General features: G+C 39.4%; 1 protein-coding gene across 2 annotated transcripts in view; it reads left to right on the forward strand.

Annotated features, from left to right (window-relative positions):
- Positions 1-26,161, forward strand: part of LOC124555474 (protein inturned) — a 263,483-nt gene that overhangs the window by 90,530 nt on the left and 146,792 nt on the right. For both annotated transcript variants that reach the window (XM_047129398.1, XM_047129399.1), the window contains exons 9-10: positions 3,249-3,326; positions 16,062-16,260. In XM_047129398.1, the coding sequence (XP_046985354.1) occupies positions 3,249-3,326; positions 16,062-16,260 (277 nt within the window). The remainder of the gene's footprint in view (positions 1-3,248; positions 3,327-16,061; positions 16,261-26,161) is intronic.

The raw sequence follows: 26,161 nt of genomic DNA on the forward strand, positions 1-26,161 counted from the left end.
AGTATCAGTACTAGTAATACGAACAATATACATAAAGATTTAAAATCATTTACTCTTGTCCAGAAAGGAGTCCAGTTTTGAGCAATGCATATTTTCAATAAGTTATCAGCAACCATTAAGAGTTTAGTTTCAGACAAGGCACAATTTAAACATAATTTAAAAGAATTTTTGGTGGCCAACTCCTTCTATTCCACCCATGGATTTCTCAACAAGTTCAGTAGACCATTTTAATGAAAATTTATTATACCGGTACTTTAATTTTTGACATTACTTGGTTGTAACAGCCAAGTAACTACCTACTGTGTGAATGATGGATGTACAGAAAACAGATGTAAGTCTTAAGTCTGTACATAGTGGAAGTTTAATTTTAAATCTTGTACATAATTTGAATGTTCTTAACTGAGGTTCATTGAAATGAATAATTTACTTTAATTTTTGACAATACTTGGTTGTAATAGCCAAGTAACTAGCTACTGTGTGAATGATGGATTTAATGAAAGCAGATATAAGTATTAAACCTGTAAATATTAGAAGTTTAATTTTAATTTGTGTACATAATTTTACTGTTTATTGACTGAGGACCATTAAAATTAATGAAAATCAATTTTTTCTAATTACATTTTGTAATGTGTTTATCTGACATGTTCCACACCTAGGAGGATCCCCTCTTTTGTGGGTCTATGGAACGAATAATTAATCTATCTAATCATTAATTTTAAAGAAGGTTTAACTCTATATTGGAAAATTAAATATTAGTATTCTGTTGCATAAGTAGACAGAGCTAGTGTAAGCCATTATTTGCATCAGCTCAAACTTTTTACCTCTCTGTTTATAACCTGCATCTTTAACCAAAGCTGCTAAATTGTGGTGCCTTAATAGCACTTTATTAGCTAATTGTTAGTATTAAAACCAGTTTTATGAGTGGAACTTGGCTAGCAATGCTACACTCCTGGAAATGGAAAAAAGAACACATTGACACCGGTGTGTCAGACCCACCATACTTGCTCCGGACACTGCGAGAGGGCTGTACAAGCAATGATCACACGCACGGCACAGCGGACACACCAGGAACCGCGGTGTTGGCCGTCGAATGGCGCTAGCTGCGCAGCATTTGTGCACCGCCGCCGTCAGTGTCACCCAGTTTGCCGTGGTATACGGAGCTCCATCGCAGTCTTTAACACTGGTAGCATGCCGCGACAGCGTGGACGTGAACCGTATGTGCAGTTGACGGACTTTGAGCGAGGGCGTATAGTGGGCATGCGGGAGGCCGGGTGGACGTACCGCCGAATTGCTCAACACGTGGGGCGTGAGGTCTCCACAGTACATCGATGTTGTCGCCAGTGGTCGGCGGAAGGTGCACGTGCCCGTCGACCTGGGACCGGACCGCAGCGACGCACGGATGCACGCCAAGACCGTAGGATCCTACGCAGTGCCGTAGGGGACCGCACCGCCACTTCCCAGCAAATTAGGGACACTGTTGCTCCTGGGGTATCGGCGAGGACCATTCGCAACCGTCTCCATGAAGCTGGGCTATGGTCCCGCACACCGTTAGGCCGTCTTCCGCTCATGCCCCAACATCGTGCAGCCCGCCTCCAGTGGTGTCGCGACAGGCGTGAATGGAGGGACGAATGGAGACGTGTCGTCTTCAGCGATGAGAGTCGCTTCTGCCTTGGTGCCAATGATGGTCGTATGCGTGTTTGGCGCCGTGCAGGTGAGCGCCACAATCAGGACTGCATACGACCGAGGCACACAGGGCCAACACCCGGCATCATGGTGTGGGGAGCGATCTCCTACACTGGCCGTACACCACTGGTGATCGTCGAGGGGACACTGAATAGTGCACGGTACATCCAAACCGTCATCGAACCCATCGTTCTACCATTCCTAGACCGGCAAGGGAACTTGCTGTTCCAACAGGACAATGCACGTCCGCATGTATCCCGTGCCACCCAACGTGCTCTAGAAGGTGTAAGTCAACTACCCTGGCCAGCAAGATCTCCGGATCTGTCCCCCATTGAGCATGTTTGGGACTGGATGAAGCGTCGTCTCACGCGGTCTGCACGTCCAGCACGAACGCTGGTCCAACTGAGGCGCCAGGTGGAAATGGCATGGCAAGCCGTTCCACAGGACTACATCCAGCATCTCTACGATCGTCTCCATGGGAGAATAGCAGCCTGCATTGCTGCGAAAGGTGGATATACACTGTACTAGTGCCGACATTGTGCATGCTCTGTTGCCTGTGTCTATGTGCCTGTGGTTCTGTCTGTGTGATCATGTGATGTATCTGACCCCAGGAATGTGTCAATAAAGTTTCCCCTTCCTGGGACAATGAATTCACGGTGTTCTTATTTCAATTTCCAGGAGTGTATATAAAAATGTTCACTTGACAGATCTCTTCGTAGTGTTGTATGGGAAAAGAGTACAAGATACTGGTGATGGTAATCCATCAGTTTAGGTGGCGATTAAGCTTTACAGCACTTTAGCTGCATTTTGAAATAACAGATTTTGTGAAGCTATTTTTCCCATTTAAATAACAACCACCGCCACTAACAACAACAACAACAACAACATAGCACAGCTACACCAAGTGTTCCCTGATCATTGTTATCAACATATAGTACTTTATATCTGGAGAATGTCAGGTTTGCTGACAAATAAATCCGTGAAGGGAAGCCATACAGAAGGAAATGATTGAAGCAATATGCCATATGCTCTTTACTTTGAATGTGGTGTGGGACAAGTAGACGGGAGTGATATTCTTCTTTTTTAACAGTTAAATGGAGAGCAGCACGCTTCGTTACAGGATCATTTAGTAATCGCGAAAGTGTTATGGAGATGATAGATAAACTCCAGTGGAAGACTCTGCAGGAGAGACGCTCAGTAGCTCAGTACGGGCTTTTGTTAAAGTTTCTAGAACATACCTTCACCAAAGAGTGAAGCAGTATATTGCTCCCTCCTACGTATATCTCGCGAAGAGACCATGAGGATAAAATCAGAGAGATTAGAGCCTACACAGAAGCATACCGACAATCCTTCTTTCCACGGACAATATGAGACTGGAATAGAAGGGAGAACCGATAGAGGTACTCAGGGTGCCCTCCGCCACACACCGTCAGGTGGCTTGCGGAGAATGGATGTAGATGTAGATGTAGACATAATTTCACTTTCTTTTTCAATGTATTATCATTTATGATTCACTTGTATCTTTTGTGTATAAATTAAAATTACTCTTTATTTTGTACTTCCAGGTGTCCATTGTGGGAAGCACACCAGCTTCTGGCAGATATTATTCGTAACCTTGAATTTTGTTATAAGACAGTGCCTAGGTGAGGAAGCAATTAATATTTTATTTAATATGATATTCCTTCCTATTAAATATCTAAAACTGCAAAATGAAAGCTAAAACATTAAACTGATAAGATGAAAATACTTACTGAGGCAAGGACAACAATGAAATGTACTAACTGATATGGCGTCTTGGAGGTTTTTCTTTGAGCCTATGAAGTGAGATGGTGCAGTGGATAGCACACCAGATGTACATTTAGGAAGACCATGGTTCAAATCCACATCCAGCTATCAAGGTGTAAGTTTTACATTATTTCCCTAAATTGCTCCAGACAAATTCCAGGATGGTTCCTTTGATAGAGCATGGCAAATTTCCTTCCCTATACTTGAAACAATGTGAGCTTATTCTCTGTCTCTAGTGATATCAAAATTGACCGGGCTGTAAACACTAATCTTCCTTCCTTTTATGAGTTTCTAATGATAAAATGTAAAAGATAAAGGCTTAGGAAGGTGATAAGTGTTTCCAAGTAAGGGCTAACCACCCATTGTTGTGGCCATAGAATAACAGAGCTCATGATTGATTACAGCTTTTGTGTGTGTGTGTGTGTGTGTGTGTGTGTGTGTGTGTGTTTATTTTTAATCCATACCTTCATCTGAATTTTTCTTGTGTACCAAAGAGTATTCTGAACTCTAATTAGAAACAAATGACAATGGGAAGAATTGTCTTTACTAGGTGGCAGCTGAATGATATAAGCATAGAAAAGATGAATGCTCATAGTCTTTCAGATCCCAGGTTTGTTTCTACCCTGTCTTTGTAGGTGCAATTTGCTCCTTAATTGGTACTTGGTTCCTGTCACCTGTTTGGCCCAGTTCCTTATCCCCCAGCCTCCAAACACACTTTTAATATTGACTGTTTATTTTTTATTTACTTTTATTATTACTTTTTTCAGTTTTTTTTATCATTTCCATCCTCCCATATCCTTCTTATACCCTGTCTATTTTTTTAAAACCCGAAGTTCATGTTATGGCCTTCTCTCCAGTAGTCATACCGAGCAAAGTAGTACATTGGCTAAGACACTGGATGCATATTCAGAAGGACAATGTATCCATTTCCCATCTAGCTACCAGGACTTGGGCTTTCCGAGATTCCCTAAATTACTTAATGAAAATACAGGGGACATTCCTTTGAAAAGGACATGGCAGATTTCGTTTCCTAATTTGAGATTGTGCTCCACCTGTAGTGATAGTCTTGTTGTCAGGACATTAAAATCTAATCAGCTTTTCTTCCATTAATCTGTTCATCTGTGTTTCATCTACACTTCTTTTGCAGTTGCCTCCTTTTCTGATTTTCAATCTGTCGACTATTCTCTCCAAAGTCTGTAACATTCAAATTTAATCTCTTAAGTGAATATCAGTGTTGATCTTCCTCTCTCGGCTAAGTTCTGACTGATACAGGTGTGTGTGTGTGTGTGTGTGTGTGTGTGTGTGTGTGTGTGTGTGTGTGTGTGTGTGATAATAATCTTAACACTCACCAACTGGACCTGGCTTAGTTTAAGTTTCTTTAAGAATTTCATCTTTCCCTAATTTAACCTAATGAATCTTTGTGTAAAACATGCCAGGTTAACTGATTATGTCTGAAGCTCTAAACCTACAAAATATTCCCAATTATCTTAACCAAAATTAATGTAGTGCTTGCATCTTCAGTGTTGTTAATATGTGGGGTACAAGTATGCAAAGAGTATATATGATAGTATGCAATTTTATTTGTGTAAATTTATACATAGCAGAAGTTAAAACTACTGTCTGTCTAGGTCGCTGGCTAGGTAAAAACTGGCTTCGTTACCACAGATAGTCTGCCAGAGCCCTTGCTAAATTTCTGCCACAGTTTTGCCCATTTGCCAGCATGGAAGTGTGTGACACTGAGACTATCGTACTACTACCTCTGCAGGGAGAAACAAACAGTAATTGCCAGCTTATGAAATCACACATGGATCTAGGTGAAATAGTACTCATCGTCCATATCCCATCATCACAGTTTCAACCTCTTCTCTTGATGTCTGGCAGGGGGCAGCATCTGTGTTTTGAGTGTGAGTGTTGCATAGGAGCCCGTGCAATAGTGGGCAGCAGTTCAGCGGTGTCTTTGACACTCGGGTATGCCGGTTTACATCAATTGATGACATAAATTTCTTTCTCTCCTTTACACAAAGTGTCGTCATTGTGTCATCCAATTCTCCAACTGCGTAGGGGCGGTGGTAAGGCAGTTCCAAACTTTAAACAATGTTCTTCAGCACTAGAATATGGGTTTTGTCAGGGCCAGGTCTGCGAAAACAAACGTGGCTCGTTAGTTGTGTACAAGCAGATGTTCATCTCAACGCTTCCATCTTCTTAAGTAGATTTGTTACAGATCAGGTGTTATACTAGCAGATGTAGGTGATGGGAAGAAGAATTCACCTGGCAATCACAGAAGCTCACCATGCATGAGTTCTGCCATAGACTCCTGACAGTCCTCCTTCAGCACTCTGTGCAGTTCAAGCAGTACCGTCAGAGTGTGTCCATCCAAAATCCAGTTGCAGAGCATGAAGAGGGCATTCTATTATGCCATTAGAATCTGCATGTTATGGTATTATGCTTCTGAGATTTGTACCATATAATCATCCCATAGTATGGAGTACCTCTGCCGCCCATTGGCAATCTTCATTGGATGTTGCATGTTCCAGTTAGCTGAAATGCACTGCCCAGCCGTAAATAAAGGCATGGGTCACACTCTCTGCTGTTTGATCTTGTTTCTGTAAAGCATCTGACACTTCGTGAATCCATCAGTCACTGTCAGGCACTAGTGGAAGATGTGAAAAACAGGTAGTAGGATGATGGGATCCACATGCAGGCAGCTGTGTAAAATGTACAGTGGCAGCAAATTTTCCTAGCCTGTTCGTGGTATATCATTTTGCCTTTCTGGCAGGAGAGACATTCCTGGGTCCATGAGTAGCTGTCTTTCTGTGAACCATGCCATACAAAGTGTTGTGTCACTAGTGTCCTCAAAATACCTGATGCTTGGATGACTTAGTCCACATAAGGACTCGAATTCATGGTAGCACAGTGATGCAAGTACATATAGCTGCATCCAGCCAGTGGCTTCATCACAATACATTGCTATATCAATGCCTGGCAGTGACACACGCCACAGCTGAAGGGTCAGTGTTTCTTGCAGCAGGTCCTTCAGTTCTGTGTCATTATTGTATGCTGCTGCCAGCTCTTCAAAATACGTAGGCTGAGACATAGTGCCATCTCTGACCAGTGTGTCAGCAACCACTATTCAGCACCACTGATATGCCATATGTCACCCATAAACAGAGCAATGAAATTCAGATAATTCATTTGGACTGATGGACAGTTGTTCAAGAAGTGTGGAAATGTAAACATTGGCGGTCAGTGCTTAGTGTATACAATTCAGATGTGGCCATCGACCATAAACATAAAATATTGTATGGCCTCATAGACAGCCAGAACTCTGTATAAAATTGTGTCCAAGAGCACTGTCTTTCTGTCAGCTTTTTGGTGGAAAAAACCACAGGATTTCCAGGTGCAGTGGACACGCTGTTGCAAAACCACACCAACACACACACTCACACTCACACAAGAGACTAAAGCATCTGAAGAGATCACCAAATGGACTCTACCCAGTGGGATGTGTGAGCAGTGCAACCCACATGAGACTTAACTGACATATTTTGAATACCTCCTGTAGATGGTTATTCCATGTGAGGGGTGTGAATTCAATTCATTGTGGGGCCAGTTAGGACCACATGTAGTGGCTCCAGGAATTTGGCGATATGAGCTATAAGGTGGTGATACAAGTTTACCATAACTAAGTATCAGTACAGTTCTCACACTGTAGTCAGGACTAAATACAAAACTTATTTCAGTTGTGCCCAAAACACATTAAATAGTATTCAGTAGTACTGCATAGTTTCAAACTGGTGGAAAGCTTCTCAGTAATGATGCTCATGTTCTTCTGGTGAAGATGATGCCACTAGCACATGATGAAGGTAGCAGAAACAGAAATCTAGGCCACTTTCATATGTCATCAGCAAACCTTTGGAAAGTGTGTGCAGCATTGTGGAGGCCATAAGACGTAGAGGAATTCAAATACCCCAAACAATGTTGAGCTAACCATATTTTCAGAGGCTACTGGGATCTGTTAGTAGGCCTAGAAAAGGTCCAGTATCGAAGTTGTATAACCAGAAATGTGACACACAAAATCTCCAATTTCTCACACCAGGTAATGGTTGGAAATCATCTAAGCATTTAGTGCTCTATAATCTACACATAGCTCTCAGCCAACAGGCTTCTTTGCCACTGAGTGCAGCAGTTATGTCCACATGTCTTCCGTCAGCTGTGCTGTGCCCACCTGAACCATTGCATCAAATTTCGCTTTGGCAATCTGGAGTTTGACAGGACTAAGACAGCATGCTTGATAGGAGACACGGTGGCCTGGCTGTAGTCTCTATATGGTGTGCTGTAGAGTAGCATGAAGTGGGAAGTGGGGGGAGGGCAAAGTTGGTGTGACATGTCCACTAAATGTATAAATGACAGAAATTCTGTTAGGAGGTGTAAGATATGAGGCAGTATTGTGGTGAAATGCACTGTCAGATCCCTGTAATGAAGTAGCTGGCCAGTTGTTAGTGCCGAAGTTGTTCAGTCCAAGATGCAGCTATGATGCATGTGAGGTATGAGGTCATAAAAAGACAGAAAACCCAGATCTACAATGGGGCAGGTGACATAAGTGACTATAAAGTGCCACTTGAAAGCTCACCATAAACCAGGTTCAGATTTAATGGCTACATCTCCACAAGCCACCATAAGCTGCACAGTAGAGGGTACCTTGTGCTGTTAATAGTGATTCCCTTTCCTCTTCCACTCACAGAAGGAGCAAGGGAAAAAACAACTGTCTATATGCCTCTGTATGAGCTGTGATTTCTCTTGTCTTTGCACTCTTCAAGCAAAATATACATTAGTGCACTAAAATTGTCATTGTGCAGTAAGCTGCAAATGTCAGTTCTGTAAATTTTCTCATTAGTGTTTACCAAAAAAAATGTATTCTTTCCTCCAGAGACTCACATTTAAGTTTACAGAGCAATTCCATAATACTAGTGTGTTGATCAAACCCACCAGTAATGATTCTAAAAGCATACTTCTGAATAGCTTCAGTGTCTTTCTTTAATCTGACATAGTTGGGATCCCATCACTTGACCACAACTCAAGAATTGGTCACACTAGTGTTCTACTTGCAATTTCTTTTATAGATCAGAATTGTCTCAGTAAAATCACATCAACCATTTGGCTGCGCTGCTACCGACCTTACGTGGTATTCTCATTACATGCAGGAGGCGGCTACATGGGTAACAGGGACCGTATGGTGTGGACTAAGTGGTTTTTTAGGTTAGAATGTCTCGGAGAAACACAAAAAGGGCTTCAGTCCCAAAGGGTGTGGACTGAACACAGGAAGAATGTAGATCTAGGAGCCATTGATATAACAGTTTTAAATTTTCGTAGCTGTATTGGGAAAGTATCAGAGCTCCAAGTGCTAATAGAAAGCACTGATGCTCAAACTGTTATAGGCACTGAAAGCAGGATATAAGTTCAGCTGAAATTTTTGCAGAGGACCTAATGGTGTTCAGACAGTATAGGCTAAACACAGATGGCGGTGGTGTATTTGTTGCTGTTTACCGACCTCCCAACTCAGATGATGCAATTGCCAAAAGGTTTAAAGAAAACTTGAGTCTAATTTCAAACACATACCCGACTCATACAATTATAATTGGTAGTGACTCCAATTTACCCTCGATATATCGGCAATAATACATGTTTAAATCAAGAGGTACGCATAAAACATCATCCGAAATTGAGCTAAGTTCATTCTTTGAAAATTATTTCAAGCAGTTAACTCACGAGTCCACTCGAATGGTAAATGGTTATGAAAAAACGTTTGAACTCTTAGCAACAAATAATCCTGAGCTAATAATGAGCATCAAAATGGATACAGGGATTAGAGAACACAGGGTTGTCATAGAGAGATTGAATGCCATAACTCTCAAATCCTCCAAAAATAAACAAAAAATATACATATTCAAAAAAGCAGATAAAAATTTGCTTGATGCTTTCCTGAGAGACAATCTGTACTCCTTCCAAATTAACAATGTAAGTGCTTGACAGATGTGGCCTGAATTCAAAGAAATAGTATCAACAGTAACTGAGAGATTGATATCAAATAACTTAACAAATGACGAAGCTGATCCCCCGTGGTACACAAAGTGGGTCAGAACACTGTTGCAGAAACAACGAAAAAGCATGCTAAATTTAAACGAATTCAAAATCCCCAAGATTGATGATCTTTTACAGAAGCTCAAAATTTTGCGTGGACTTCAATGTGAGATGCATACAGTAGATTCCACAAAGAAGAAAATCCAAAGAGATTCTGCTTGTATATAAAGTGTGCTAGTGGCGAGACACAACCAATGCCTTCTCTGTGTGATAGCAATGGAAATACAATCAATGACAGTGCTGCTAAAGCAGAGTTTCTAAACACAGCCTTTCGACCTTCCTTCGCCAAAGAAGATGAAGTAAATATTCCAGAATTCGAATAAAGAACAGCTGCCAACACGAATAATTTTGAAGTAGATATCCTTGGATTAGTAAAGCAACTTAAATCACTTAATAAAAGCAAGTCTTCAAGTCCAGACTGTATACCAATCAGGATCCTTTCATATTAAGCTGATGAAATAGCTCAATACTTAACGATCATATACAACTGCTTGCTCAATGAAAGATCTGTACCCAAAGACTGGAAAGTTGCAAAGTCACATCAATATTCAAGAAAGGCAATAGGAGTAATGTCGATATGCAGCATAATTTTCGATCATATACTGTGTTCGAACATTATGAATTACTTCGAAGAGAATGGTCTGCTTACATACAGTCAACATGGATTTAGAAAACATCGTTCTTGTGAAACACAACTAACTCTGTACTCACACGAAGTGCTGACTGCTGTTGACAGGGATTTCAGATTGATTCTGTATTTCTAGATTTCCAGAAGACTTTTGACACTGTACCTCACAAGCAGCTTGTAATCAGATTGCGTGCTTATGGAATATCATCTCAGTTATGCGATTGGGATTGGGATTTCCAGTCAGAGAGGTCACAGTTCGCAGTAATTGATGAGAAAGTCATCAAGTGAAACAGAAGTGATTTCTGTCATTACCAAAGGTAGTTTTATAGGCCCACTGCTGTTCCTTAGCTATATAAATGATTTAGGAGACAATCTGAGCAACCATCTTAGGTCGTTTGCAGAGGATGCTGTCATTTATCACCTAGTAAATCAACAGAAGATAAATAAAATCACAAAATGATTCAGAAATGATATCTACACACATCAAAAACAGTTTTTCATCACCCCAGTTCACAGAACTCCTGAAGATAGACGTTGACTGTGGATATTGTATCACAGCACAGTCTCTTTGACTATTCAGAGATGGAGCTAAACCCACCCAGATATGTAAAGAACCATGTATGAGCAGCACCTATTAGACAGAGGGGATCCAACAGCCGATCAATTCCAGTCATTCCACCAGGAAGGAGGTAAATGGCTTGTGTTGCATGTAGTTCAACCATGCCTAGACAGTCAATACTGCGGTTCGATCATGTCCGAATTGTTACTTTTTGTCAGGAAGGGCTCTCAACAAGGGAAGTGTCTAGGCGTCTCAGAGTGAACCAAAGCAATATTGTTCAGATATGGAGGAGATACAGAGAGACAGGAACTGTCGATGACATGCCTCCCAAGGGCTACTAGTGAAGTGGATGACCGCTACCTAAGGATTATGGCTCAGAGGAACCCTGACAACATCGCCACCATGTTGAATGATGCTTTTCGTGCATCCACAGGACATTGTGTTATGACTCATACTATGTGCAATAGGCTGCATGATGCGCAACTTCGTTCCCAATGTCCATGGCGAGGTCCATCTTTACAACCATGACACCATGCAGTGCAGTATAGATGGGCCCAACAACATGCCGAATTGACTGCTCAGGATTGGCGTCACGTTCTCTTCACCAATGAGTGTCGCATATGCCTTCAACCAGACAACCATTGTTGACGTATTTGGAGGCAACCCACTCAGGATGAATGCCTTAGACACACTGTCCAGTGAGTGCAACAAGGTGGAGGTTCCCTACTTTTTTGAGGTGGCATTATGTGGGGCCAACATACATTGCTGGTGGTCATGGAAGGTGCCGTAACGGCTGTATGATACGTGAATGCCATCCTCCGACCAATAGTGCAACCATATCAGCAGCATATTCGTGAGGCTTTCATCTTCATGGATGACAATTCATGCCCAAATCTTGCACATCTTGTGAATGACTCCTTCAGGTTAATGACATCGCTTGACTGGAGTGGCCAGCATGTTCTCCCGACATGAACCCTATCAAACGTGCCTGGGATAGATTGAAAAGGGCTGTTTATGGATTACATGACCCACCGACCACTCTGAGGGATCTATGCCGAATCACCATTGAGAAGTGGAACAATCTGGACCAACAGTGCTGTGATGAACTTGTGGATAGTATGCCGCAAAAAAAATTCGCATGCATCAATGCAAGAGAATGTGCTACTGGGTATTAGAGACACCAGTGTGTACAGCAATCTGGACCACTGCCTCTGAAGGTCTCGCTGTATGGTGATACGACATGCAGTGTGTGGTTTTTGTGAGCAATAAAAAGGATGGAAATGATGTTTATTTTGATCTCTATTCGTTTTCTGTACAGGTTCTGGAACTCTTGGAACCAAGGTGGTGCAAAACTTTTTTGATGTGTGTATATGGTGCAAAAATTGGCAATTGTCCCTAAATAATGAAAAGTGTGAAGTCATCCACATGAGTGGTAAAAGGAATCCGCTAGACTTCAGTCACATGGTAAATCAATCAAATCTAAAGGCCATTAATTCAACTAAATGCCTAGGAATTACAATAAAGAACAACTTAACTTGGAAAGAACACACAGAAAATGTTGTGGGGAGGACAAACCAAAGACTGCATTTTATTGTCAGAACACTTAAAAGATGCAACAGATCTCCTAAAGAGACTGCCTATACTACACTTGTTTGTCCTCTTTTGGAGTACTGCTGTGCTGTGTTGGATCCTTATCAGATACGATTAATGGAGTACATTGAGAAAAGAGCAGCATGTTTTGTATTATCGAGAAATAGGGGAGGGGAGTTCATGGACATTATATAGGATTTGGGATGGACATCATTCAAACAAAGCTATTTCCCACCACGACGGGATCTTCTCACAAAATTTCAATCACCAACTTTCACCTCTGAATGCGAAAATATTTTTCTGATGCTGACCTACTTAGGGAGAAACAATCATCATAATAAAATAAGGGAAATCAAAGCTCACATGGAAAGATATAGGTGTTTGTTTTTTCCATGCACTGTTTGAGAGTGGATTAATATAGAATTATTGTGAAGGAGGTTCAATGAACCCTCTGCCAGGCACTTAAGTATGGTTTGCAGAGTATCCATGTGGATGTCAATGTAGAGATGTACATGTATCACTTTGTAGCATTATGCCTAAGCACATTACTAATACTGTATTCAAACATAACAGGTTGTTCTTAGTACTCATCTGCATTAACTTATATTATTCTACATTGAGAGCAAGCTGTCATTCTCCTCACCAAATAGAAATTCTAAGTCATCCTGTATCCTCCTACAGTCACTCAATGACACACATTCCCCAGTCAGAGGTCGCTATTAGGAATCTACTTGAGATCAAACTAGGTGCATAGACTCAGCTGCCATGAGAGAGCAGTGTGAAAACACATACATCGGAGTCACTGCCAACTGCAGCATGGTCACCATTAGGCATCATGGTTGTTGGACAAATTGCTGTTGCTGGCAGGCTCACTCTTTGGCTACATGAGGCTGCCACTTGTGTTTCTACATCTACATCGATAATTTGCAAACCACCGTAAGGTGTGTGTGGTGGAGGGTACCCTGCACCACTACTTGTCATTTCCTTTCCTGCTCCACTCCCAAATAGAGTGATGGAAAAACGACGGTCTATATGCCTCCATATGAGCTCTAGTTTTTTATCTTGTCTGCAAGGTCTTTACTTGCAATGTATGTTGGTGGCAGTAGAATCATTTGGTAGTCAGCTTCAAATACCGGTTCCCTAAATTTTCTCAATAATGTTTCTCAAAAAGAATGATGCCTTCCCTCCAGGGATTCCCATTTGAGCTCCTGAAGCATCTCCATAACATTTACATGTTGTTTGAACCTACCAGTAACAAATCTAGCAGCCTGCCTCTGAATTTTCTCGATGTCTTCCTTCAATCTGGTCTGGTACAGATCGCAAACACTCGAGCAATAGTCAAGAATAGGTCACTCCAGCATCCTATATGCGGTCTCCTTTACAGGTGAATCACTCTTTCCTCAAATTCTCCCAGTAAACCAAATTTGACCATTCACCTTCCCTACCACAGTTCTCATATGCTCATTCCTCCTCATATCGCTTTGCAATGTTATGCCCAGATATTTAAACAACTTGACTGTGTCAAGCAGGACACTAGTAATACTGTATCCAAACATTGCAGATCTGATCTTCCTACTCAGCCACATTAACCCACATTTTTCCACGTTTAGGACTAAGCTGCCATTCATCACACCAACTGAAAATTTTGTGTAAGTTATCTTGTATCTTTCTACAGTCACTCAACTTCAACACCTAATCACATGCCATAACACCATCAGGAAACAACTGCAGATTGCTACCCACCATGTCTGCTAAATCATTCATGTATATAGAGTACAACAGCACTCCTGTCACACTTCCCTGGGGTACTCCTGACAATACCCTTGTCTTTGATAATTACTCGCCGTCGAGGATAACATACGGGGTTCTATTGTTTAAGAAGTCTTCAAGGCACTCGCATATGTGAGAACTTATTCCATATCCTTGTACCTTCAGTAACAGCCTGCAATGGGGTATCGTGTCAAATGCTTTCCGGAAATCTAGAGATATGTAATCTGCCTGTAGTCCTTCATCCATAGTTCGCAATATATCGTGTGAGAAAAGTGCTAGCTGAGTTTTGCACGAGCAATGCTTTCTAAAACCATGCTTATAAAGTTCTCAGTTTCAAGAAAGTTTATTATGTTTGAACTGAAAGTACGTTCAAGGATTCTGCAGCAAACAGAAGTTAGGGATATTGGTCTGTAATTTTGCGGCTCAGTTTTTTTTCCCCTTTGTTATATACTGGAGTCACTTGCACTTTTTTCTAGTCGCTTGGGACTTTGTGCTGGTAAGAGATTCACGATAAATACAAGCTAGGTAAGGGGTCAATTTGTAAGATCGAACTGGGATTTCATCCAGACCTGGTGATTTATTTGCTTTAAAATGTTTCAAATGTTTCTCTATGCCTGGTAGGCTTATTGCAATGTGAGAAAAGAGCAGGCGATGTAAAGTTCCTTATTTCCCAGACTTTGTGCCACAGTTTCCTGGTTTAAATTTGATACCTCTCCACAGCATCTCAGGGAGTGAGGGCATGTGAAACTGGTTATCATGATCTGTCCATCATGTCTAATGGTCCCCTTGGTGCTATTCGAGAGGAATTGGCTATGGGCTGGCACTGGGCTTCACCGTCTCCCTTCTATCATCATGTGTAGTCCATATGGGAGTCTGTCCTATGGTCAAATAGTGGTATGTTTATACGATTCTCCTGTGTGAACTAACCAGGTTCGTGATGATCTGCACTCGAGAGCTTTGTCTTGAAATAATCTGTAGTTAAAACATTTCCTACAGTTTGGCATAGGTGAGGATCGTGCACTCCACAATCTGTGAAACCCCCTTACCTGGGGTTTTGGGTGGATTTGTCCTTTACATGCTCCAAAAGCCTCACTCTGGCATGCGAACTCATCGAGGTGTGATGTTAAGTTCTCTGTTCTGTCATAATATGAGATGCTGCACCTGGTAAACACCTGTGGAGCAGCAACTTCTGAAGTACTGTCCATGGTCTCTGAATGCATGTTCAACTCCAGTTCATGCATTATTGACAATAAGGAGTGATGTGTTTCTGGTAACCATGACATCCATATGGGGCCCAGGAATATGTCAGGTGGTCCTGACATACTGAAGTGATGCAGTTGAGTGTGAGAGTTGTGTGTTAAGTGTCTTTGTTGAATGTTAGTGATTATAATTTGTAGCCATGTTCGTGTTTTAAAATGATGATGTTAGAAGGGAGAGGGTGAAACCCAGTGCCAGCCCATAGCCAACTCCTCTCGAATAGCACCAAGGGGACCATTAGATGTGATCAATGGATCATGAAAGTCTGGTGAATAAGGAACTTTACATTGCCTTCTCTTCTCTCACTGTTGGCCAAATGCCTCATTGAAAATTTCTTCCACCACCAGGATTCGAATTTGCGTAGCTCCAAGATGAGCACCAAACAGCACAGCTGTGTGTTAGTAAACTTTGACACAGAGGCAGCTTAGCTCGGTACTGTTAACAAATTAAGGTTTATTTAGATTGTTAATTTCCAGCAGATACTAGTCGGGTGTCAGTTAGCATTATATCACATGTCTTTCAAAGTAAGATACATTGTGCATTGTTACTAACAAGGATAAAATCAGTTCTACTAATGAAAAAAAATGTTTTCTTCATTTCAAAGTTTAGCTTAATTTTTATGATAAGTTCTGTTATCATTTTATATTTCAGAGCTTTCTCAGATGAAGCTAATCTTCAGGCCTTGGATGATTTCTTCGCACTGTTCTTCATGCGCATTCTCACCGGTGACAAGTGGCCAGCTGAGAGAGCTTCCCCAATGTTGCAGGATGAAAATCCATGCATGATTTCAGCAAAATTTGAAGAACTGCTTACTGTAGCACATTGGTTGACGGTGCCTCATCATATACAGGTCATTGCAATAGGTGTTAATTGTGCTTTTCATTGCCAGCATTTTTAGTTTGCTTGTTAAATAAATACATGTAAAAATATGTTAGTTAATTGTTAGTTCATTGTAAACCTTACAGCTTATAACTTCCAGGTGGATTGAAAAGTGTAAAACGTGTATCAGTAGGCTGATGCCAGTGAGTAGTAATTCACTCTCGTGCAATATGTTAAAGTATACATTGTGCTATTTTTTTGAGATTGACCATTATAAAAACCTGCAGCCAAGATTGTGAGATGTAAGCTACCAAACATTAGTAGGCCATGGTATGTTTTTTTGCTTGGAACCAGCAATGTTATACAGTTATGGTGGTATCTTTTCTTGTATTCAAAATACAATGATAAAGTTAAGAGAATCATCTGTAAGTAGCAACTTAATTTTTCATTTGTTGGCACAAGATTTGTTTTCATAATTTTCATAAGCATCATCAATGGGTGTGTATAATTTTAGTGAAAAAAGGTAAACTGTTAAAGTTGTGATAATGTCATTGTAGAGACAAATTGTCAGGAAGTGCCATTCTTGTTCAAGAGGGGCTACTGCAATGTCTTTGTGCCAGGAGCAGCACATTTCTGTGTGGGTTAACTCCAGAGCAATCTGTCATTTATTTTCAAGTATTTTTTTCAAAGTAATGCAGCAACACTGAGATTGCAAGGTACATCCTCATCACAGCCTTAAACATTTTTTGGGGACAAAACTTTTCTCTTTTTTTGGATTTTGCCTCTTTAAGATGTGTCATATCATGTACATTATAAGAATTTGCAAAAATTATGTTTGTAATCATCAGTACTGAAGATTAGTCTGGGATGAAACTTCCGTAGACAAGAATAACACTGATTATTAAGATCTTCATGAATCCTTATTTAAACTATTTCATTTTTACTTTCCAGTATTTTTTAAACAGTAATGATAAAATTAATTCATAAAATCAGGAATGAAGAAATCGATTGAGTTTTGGTGACATAAAGCATAGTAAATGCAGTGGTGGCTCTTAATTGTATTTCTATCAACATAGCTTCTCAAATAGTTTCTGACAATCATTTGACGCTGTGCATTGCAGTGCTTTCCTTCAGCCATTTCTTAGTTCAGTTAAGACACCATCAACATGCTTAACCATATATGATGGATTAGTCAATTTAACAAACAATTACCAACCACAGAAGATATCTTAAACTGTGCTCTTCATATTATGTTATGAAGGTAACTTTCACGTTACCAAATTTTAGTCTGCACACATTGTTTCTCATCAACATCTTTACAAGGCTTCAATTTTTTAAGTTTGTAATATTTCCATTGAAGAATGCTGTAGTTATGATTATCCATTTTTTGGCATTAGCACTGGTCAAATTACCTAGCACAATTTAATGACATGTAAAGTCTATAGATATGTAGAGAATGCAATTTTCGGCATCTTTACAATATGATGTATCTTTTAGACAGGTGATGGTAAACTAGTTTTTCTGTACTATAGGCTTTGCAAAATAGAGCAACATGCAACGTGACCCTTCTACTGAAATTTTTGTTAGTGTGAGTATTGGAAATTGATAAATACGTGGCCCCTTCATCCTATGCAGTCAGTTTTTTTTTTAGAAGAATTCAATAGATGGTGAAAATAGTTGCAGATGTTTCAAAAAAAGTTGATGAAGTTCAGCTGGAATCAGTCTTTCTGTTTCTTGCAGTTATGTTGTATATCAGCATTTTATCATCTGCTGTAGATATTTTACTCACCAGGGAGTAAGAAGTAGTGACCCTTCTGGTCAGTCAAGTAGAAGATATTTTTGAGTCAAGAGATAATCTGTGATCATTCTGAATGAACTCATCACAGATTTTGTAGTAATATTTCTTAAGCACATTATTTCATAATTATTTAATAGAATCACCTATAGTTTTGTAATACCTGTGTTGTGCATCCCAACTGCGATTTTTGACACAAAACCACAATGAACATAAAGAGGCAGATTACAGCCATACATCCTGCATCTTTTGCACAACCATTTTCATTTTTACTCATACAGTAACTACAAACATTTTACATGTGTGATACATTGGTCCACATTCTTTAAGAAAATCAAATTTGTGACCTGTTGGTAGTGTGCACTGGCTGTTAATACCTAAACTTACTGAAGGCCCAATGAATGCACCAGTTCTTCTGGTTTACACACTCATTATCCCTATTTGTGCTTGGTTGTATTCTATTTACAAAGCTAGTTCTTTAATGTTTAATTTATGAAGTAAATTATTCTGACTTAATAATTGTACATGAATCAGATACTCAGTAATATCAATACATGGCCTCAGTCAGTGATGTATTTGAAATAAATAGTCTGTAAAAATGGCAACTACAGATGAAACATTGTGATAGATTATAACTGTGGTTTGGACCTGGACTTGAATGTGGAATCTTATGTTTTGTGAGCAATTCTCTTACTGACTGAGCAATCCAGACATGTCTCCTGGCCTGCTTTTACAGCTTCAGTTCTGCCATTAAGTCTCTCCTACTTTCTGAACATCACAGAATCTCTTCTTCATACTATTTCTTCACAATATCCTTTCTTCCACGAGTTCTACTCCAACAAGGTATGCAGACAAGTGTGTATGAAGTGTGGAAAGTAGCAGATATATATATCCTGGGGGAACTGAAGCTTTGATGATGGCTCCTGAGTTGTATTTGAATAGTTCAGTCAGTAAGAGTATTGCCCACAAATCACGAGGATCTATCTTAGAGTCCCAGACCGTGACACAGTTTTAATCTGTCAGGAAGTTTCTGAAGTGAAAATTCATTTTGAATCCTGTTAATTATTAGTGAAGTCCTCCACATGAATACTAAAAACAACCATTAAATTTCAGTTATTCAATAAATCACACTGATTTAAAGATTGTCAATTTAACTAAATACCTAGGGATTATAATTACAACCAACTTAAATTGGAACCATCATGTAAAATATGTTATAGGGGAAGGCAAAACAATTACTGTGTTTTATTAACCCTCGAGCAGCCGCGCCTGTGTATAAAGTGCGCCAACCAAAAATAAAATGATTTTGTGCGGTTCCATTTTTGTTTCACAACTGCAAACCTATACCTATTCCTTCAGTATTGCTTCAAGTAACACAGTGATAAATTGTGTTGTCGTACATTCAAGGGAGCAGCAGTAATATAAAATACAAAGAGAGCTTGGCGAGAAAAAATTTATGATCAGTTAAAAAAAAAGTGACCCCAGTTACAAACTAGCAACATAATCCCACATTGAGACAGTTGTCTACAAGATAATTTGTGATTGAGTAAGCAGCTGACTGAGATCTGATGCAACTGCACTGCTTAATGCTTTGAATATGTCATTTCTGTCTCTTTAACACCTGTTCTTGGCAAGAGAGAGTCATAGTGAAAATTTATTTCATTATTGTTTAATAAAACAGTAGTTTAGCTCATATTATGTAAGTTTATTTTCTCCCCGTTTAAATGAACCAAGATTGAACTGTTATTTTGATCATACTTGACTTACCTTATTAACATAAGGAAACCTTTTTTATGTGTACAAAGTACGCCGCGCGCCCGCTCATGTTATGAAAAATGGCGCGCCCGCTTGAGGGTTAACAGAACGCTGAGATAATGCAACATATCTACTAAGGATACTGCCTACACTATGTTTGTATGTCCTCTTCTGTAGTATTGCTGCATGGTATGGGTTCTTCACCTGATAGGATTGTTGGAAGACATTGAAAAAGTTCTAGGAAGGGCAGCTTGTTTTGTGCTATTGTGAAATAGGGGGAGAGTGTCACAGATACAATACATGGGTTGGGGTGCCAATCATTAAAATAAATGCCTTTGTTTTTGTTTCGATGAGAACTTTTCTCAAAATTTCAATCACCAACTTTCTCCTCTGATTGCAAAAATATTTTGTTGGCTCCCACCTACCTTGTGAGAAAAAATTGTCATAATAAAAATAAGAGAAATCAGAACTTGCACAGAATGATTTAGGTGTTCATTTCTCCACAGTCTATTCAAGAGTGAAGTAGAAACAACTTCAAAGTGGTTCTGTGAACCCTCTGCCAAACACTTACATGTGAGCTCCAGAGTGGTCATGTTGATGTAGACATAGATGCTGACATAACCTGAAAGGCATATTTATTTTCATAAAAGGCACTCATTCTTCTTCTAAGGGTAGTAACAGGCAAGAGTCAGCTAAGTCTGTCTTAGAATACAACTGTCCCTCTGGTAACTTCGCCAGAAGCTCTTCTGGACATGAGATAGGGAAAATATGTACGTTAGATTGAGCATTGATAGATGCTTTAAAAACACAAGAAATCCAAACTGTGCTGTTAGGCTTTTAATTAAAACCAAAGGTGCCAGTCAATGGCTAGACACCATTGTTATTATTTTAACAAACACAAATTGTGCTGTTAGGCTTTTAATCAAAATGAAGGGTAGGATGTTAGGAAGAATTCCACCAACAGCTGGTAAAATTGTTGTTTATTAAAACACAACTGGTTTCGTGTAGCCTACATTGTGAAAAGAAAAAAACAGTGTCACCATGCGTTAAAAGATTGTAGGCATACCCATTGTTCCTAATCAAAATTTATTATTCTGGGAATATTGTTGATGCTGTGGCAAGCGAAAGGTAATGAAGATGTGCTCCATTTGTTTACGACAAACTGCTGATTGGTGAAACTTGCAGTTACAGAGCCATGTTTTAAAATTTGCCTACATCACAAAAGAAAAAATTTTAAAGCGGCCAGGTTGGTGATAAAAAATTGTCGCTGCTAACACAATTAGTCACAGCACTGTGCAAATTACTGTGTGGAATGTATCGCGCGGCATTGTCTTACCGGTGTAACAGCAAGGCAACCCAGTGTTGGGCAAAGTAAAAGTAGCCTGAATGAATTACAGAGAAAGACTAACTGGCTGGCAGAACAAAAGCTATCGATGTGGACAGTGTACGTCATACACCCATGACTAGGAGCACTGGGCCGCTACCTTCACAAGCGAGAATAATACAAAATTGCATTATGTATTAGAACCTAAACGTACAAACAGTCAAAATTATCCAAAATGCTATGGTGCTTTAATTGTAATAGGTTATCAAACGTAAACTGTGCATTTTCTTTTTCTTACCTCTAAAAATTTCTACTTCCTGAAATATATTCAAAATATGTTTTCTTTTTTCTTTTTATGAAGTATTTTTAAATTTTTTGAAGGGCTCATAATGTTGTGCCCGTCTTTGCACAAGTGTGTTGTTAATGCAAATTGGGGATTATTTAAGTTAAGATGTTCCTGAAATCATATTTGAAATGACCTACCGGTTTGCCCTATATGTTTCTTAGGGCAATCATTGCATGTAATACAGTATACACCCACTTCATTATATTTATTTACCACAGCTTTTTCCTTGTGCCTGAGTTTTCTACCTAGATACAAAAAAGTAAAATATACTGGAATGATGTTTTTAGGTCTCATATATATCTTAATTTTTTTGGTTATTGCACCCAGGTACAGTATTCTACACACACAAAAAAAAGAGCATTCCTTCGTCTGCTTGACTGGTCTAAGTGTTATAAAATCTGCCTGTAATCCACTATGGGAAGGAAGAATTTTCTTTTTGAGTATACTTCTATTAACTGTATTAACAAATTCTGGACTGTAAATCCTTTGATACAGTATATACTGGATAACCTCATATTCGGCCATTTGAGCTTTGCTAGTAAGGGCCACATCATATATATCGTTTAACATGGCTCTGAATGTGGCAGATTTATATTTCACTAGGTGACATGACTGCCTATATATAACAAGATCTGTTGTGGTTGGCTTTTGCTAAATATTGAAGCCTGTATTTCCATATTTTATGATCACTTGTCAGTGCACTGGCCAATAAACTGGATCTGTTGGTTCAATCTATTTAAATCCCAGAGAAACTGTTCGCTTTCAACGTTATTACCATCATGTATCGTCAACATATCTATTCCATAAAATTTGTCTTCTAACACCTTGAGGGAATTTTGTCATAAATTCTTTCTCAAAGTTCATCATTAAATATTTACTATGCAATAGACAAGTGGTGAGCCAGCCCATGGCTAAGTCTTCTTGTTGTGAATAAAAACCATCCACAAATTTAAAAGAGTTGAAAGATAAAACAATTTTTAATAAAGCCTCCCCCCCCCCCCACCCCCCCCCCCCCACCCCCTTAGATGGGCTCTCCATAAAGGTATACAGGTTCTCTGCGATAATACTTTGCACCTGAACAATATGTTTATTTGTATACATGTTGTGACATCACGTCATCATACACGTTGTTGTTGCTATGAACACACCGTTTATAAGCTGTTTCCTATTTTTTATGCTGAAATTGGTAGGCTGCTGGAAATGTTTATTCAAATACTCAACCAGCAGTTTTTCTACTTCATAACCTGTGCCCCCTCTAGCATTCAACAATAGTGGTTTACCTAGTTTGTGAAACTTTATAGTGCCACATAATTTTATCACAGCTGGGTGCATGGGTAAACTTCATTTCTTTTGAATTTTATTAGGAAGCACTTCCAGTTTACTAAAAACCTTTTTCAGATTTGCCACATATTTTGCAGTTAAATCGTATTTATTTTTTGTTATATTATTCTGCTAAAAATGTTTTGAAATTGACTTCTGTAGTCTGCCTCTGATACCACTGTCTTGCTCTTGTCAGCCTGAACTATGAGTGCTTGACTCTCTGATAACTTGCTATTAATTGATATTATAGTGACACAGTCTGAGTTTTCCTTCTCTGCTTTTGGTTTTCCCTCCTTTTCATGTGTAGAGATAAGCTGGTTAATTTTGACCACAACTTCGCTGCACTCTGCAGTAGATACTCGAGTACCATCCAAAGAGGCCACCATATGAGCTATTATGCTATCTGTTTGTCTCCAGAGAGCATGTTGTTTGTAACCTTTTTGAAATAACTACTCTTTTTCATCGAATGTAATGTTTATTAGGTTATGTAATCTAAGAGCAAAATGATGATGACTTTTTGGAGATTCTGTTATAGCATAGCATTCTGGCTAATTTTGATTGTTTGTACAATTAGGTATTAGTACATAATAAAATTGTGTATTATTCTCACTTGTAAAGGTAGTGACCCAGTGCTCCTAGTCGAATTCATGATGTTACACTGTCCACATGGATAGCTTCTGTTCCGCCAGCCTGCTAGCCTCTCTTTGTTGCTTGTGTGGGCTCCTTTTACTTTGCCCTACACTGTGTTGTCCTGCTTTCACACCAGTGAGATGCTGCCACCTGATACATTGCACATAGTAATTTGGACAGTGCCGCAACTAATCATGTTAGCAGCAACAAGTTTTTATCACTGATCCACCCCCTTTAAAAACTTTGAGTGTCCTGTCACTATAAAATATTTTTCTTTTTTCTTTTTAGATGCAGACAATTTTTAAATCATGGCTCTGTAACTGCAAGTTTACCTATCAGCAATTTATCTTAAATGAATGGATCAAGTCTTCATTACATTTTGCTCACCACAGTATTGACAATAGGAGTCCACCATGCTAGTCTATCCTGTGCAAGATTCTTCATCTCTGCATAACAGTTTCAGCCTACAATCCATTTGAACCTGATTACTGTAGTCAAGCTTTGGTTTCCTGCTACAGTTTTTAACCCCAACACTTTCTCCCATTACCAAATCCAAAATTCTTTGATGCTTCCAGATGTGTCATATTGACTTATCCCTTCTTTTAGTCAACTTTTCCATACATTTCTTTTCTCCCCAATGTGATTCAGTACCTCCTCATTACGAGGGTGTACAAAAAACAGGAATTCTTTTTTAAAAGCTGTATATTTTCAAATTGTTTACAGAACAACCTTATGCCCTTCAAAATACTCTCAATTACAACTAATACATTTGTCACATCGGCGCTTCCCCTGTTTGAAACATTTTTTGTAGTCATCTTTAGAAATTCGCTGACTGCTCCTCCCTTGTTTTTTCCTTGACCTCATCAATTTTGTAAAATCAGTGCCCTTTTGTGCCCCTTTTCATGTGTGTAAATAAGAAAAAGTTGCATGGAGCCAAGTCAGGTGAGTAAGATGTTTGGGGCAGTGGAACCATGCCTTTTTTGTCAAAAACTGCCTAACAGAGATGGCCGTGTGTGGAGATGTGTTCTCACGGTGGAAGAACTCGTCCCCTGTCTGCCATAAATCGGGTCTTTTTTGATGAACACTGTTGCACAATCTTCTTAAAACTTCCAAATAAAAAGTTTGTTTGACTGTGAGCACAAGCTCTCAAATTTTTTCAATATTTCGTCGATTCAGGCAGTTGATGCATGTTCAGAATGAACTTTGTCATCAATTGACATGTCACCGTTTTTAAATCGAGCAAACAACTCATACACTTGATTTTTTTGCATAGTATCATCTTGGTAAGCTGTTTTTAACAGTAAGCTGTTTTCAACATTAAATCACCTTCAGCAACATTTTTACCAAGTAGAAAACAAACTTTCAGTGGCACATTATTCACTTAAACTTGCCATCATAAAAAATGAAACAGGAACAAAACAGCACTAACAAAAACAATCACTGCAGATGAACAGACTAAGGCAGGTCACCAACACAGATGGCACTGAACTGGTAATGAGTTGCGCTATACACACCTAGTGGCAGAAATGCAAACTTCACAAGCTCCGCTCACAGCAAAGTTATTCTGATTTCTTTTTGGGTACCCCCTTGTAGTTATCTGTTGTACCCATCTACTTAACAGCATTCTCCCGTAGCACCATATTTCAAGTTCTTCTAGTCTCTTCTTTGCTGGACTGTTAACCGAACACATTTCACTTCTGTGCAAGACTTCAGTTCAGACAAGTTCCTTCAAAAAAGGCTTCCTAATGTTTATTTATATTCGGATTTCTCTTTTGCAGATATGTTTTTCTTGTTGTTGCCAGTCTCTACTTTACCTGTCATTAGATAATTATACTCATCTACTACTTTTAGTGTCTCATTTCTTAATCTAATTCCATCAGTATTGTGCAATTAATTCATATACATTCTATTACCCTTGTTTTAGTTTTGTTGATGTTCATCTTATAATCTCTTTCCATGACTACCCATTCTCTCCAACTCTCATCCAAGTCCTTTGCCATCTCTGACAAATGCATCAGGCTTCTAACACTTTTTTCTTGTACAGAAAATTCATATCATTGTTTTGTAGTCATGACTTACTAAACTGATGGTTTGGTAATATTCACACCTGTCAGGACCTGGAATTCTATGGGACTGTTATTATTACATTCTTCGTGAAGTCTGAGGCTATTTTGCCTTTCTCATATATCTTGTGCATTATGTGGATTAGTTTTGCCATGCCTGGCTCTCCCAAGAATCTCAGTAATTTGAGGGAGTGTCATCTGCTCCTGGGTCTCATTTCAACTTACGTCTTTCACTCCATTGTCAAATTCTTCTCACAGTGCCACATCCCTCATCTCATTTTCATCTGCTTCTTCTTCCCTTTCTATAATAACTGTTTTTCTTGTATTTGCTTCCACCTTTCGTCATTTCCTTATTTCCTTGCTGCTTGCTTCCCGTCTAAGCTCTTAATATTCACACAACTGCTTCTGGTTTTTCCAAAAGTCTCTCTAATTTTTCTGTTCGTGACCTCTGCCCTTCCCATAGTCATGCATAACACTACAGCTTTGCATTTCTCCTCTAGTCATTTCTGCTTTGCCACCTTACATCTTCTGCCTGCCTCTTTTTTTATACATATGTATTCCCTTAAGCCTGCCTCAGTTTTTCTATTGTCTCCTTTCATCAATTAATCCCACTATCTCAGGTATTATCCAAGAATGTCTTCTAGGCCATGTCTTTTTGCCTAGTTGAGCTTCTGCTGTCTTCACTATTTCATCTCTCAA

The sequence above is a fragment of the Schistocerca americana genome, chromosome X (assembly GCF_021461395.2).
Source record: "Schistocerca americana isolate TAMUIC-IGC-003095 chromosome X, iqSchAmer2.1, whole genome shotgun sequence".
Lineage (NCBI taxonomy): Eukaryota > Metazoa > Arthropoda > Insecta > Orthoptera > Acrididae > Schistocerca > Schistocerca americana.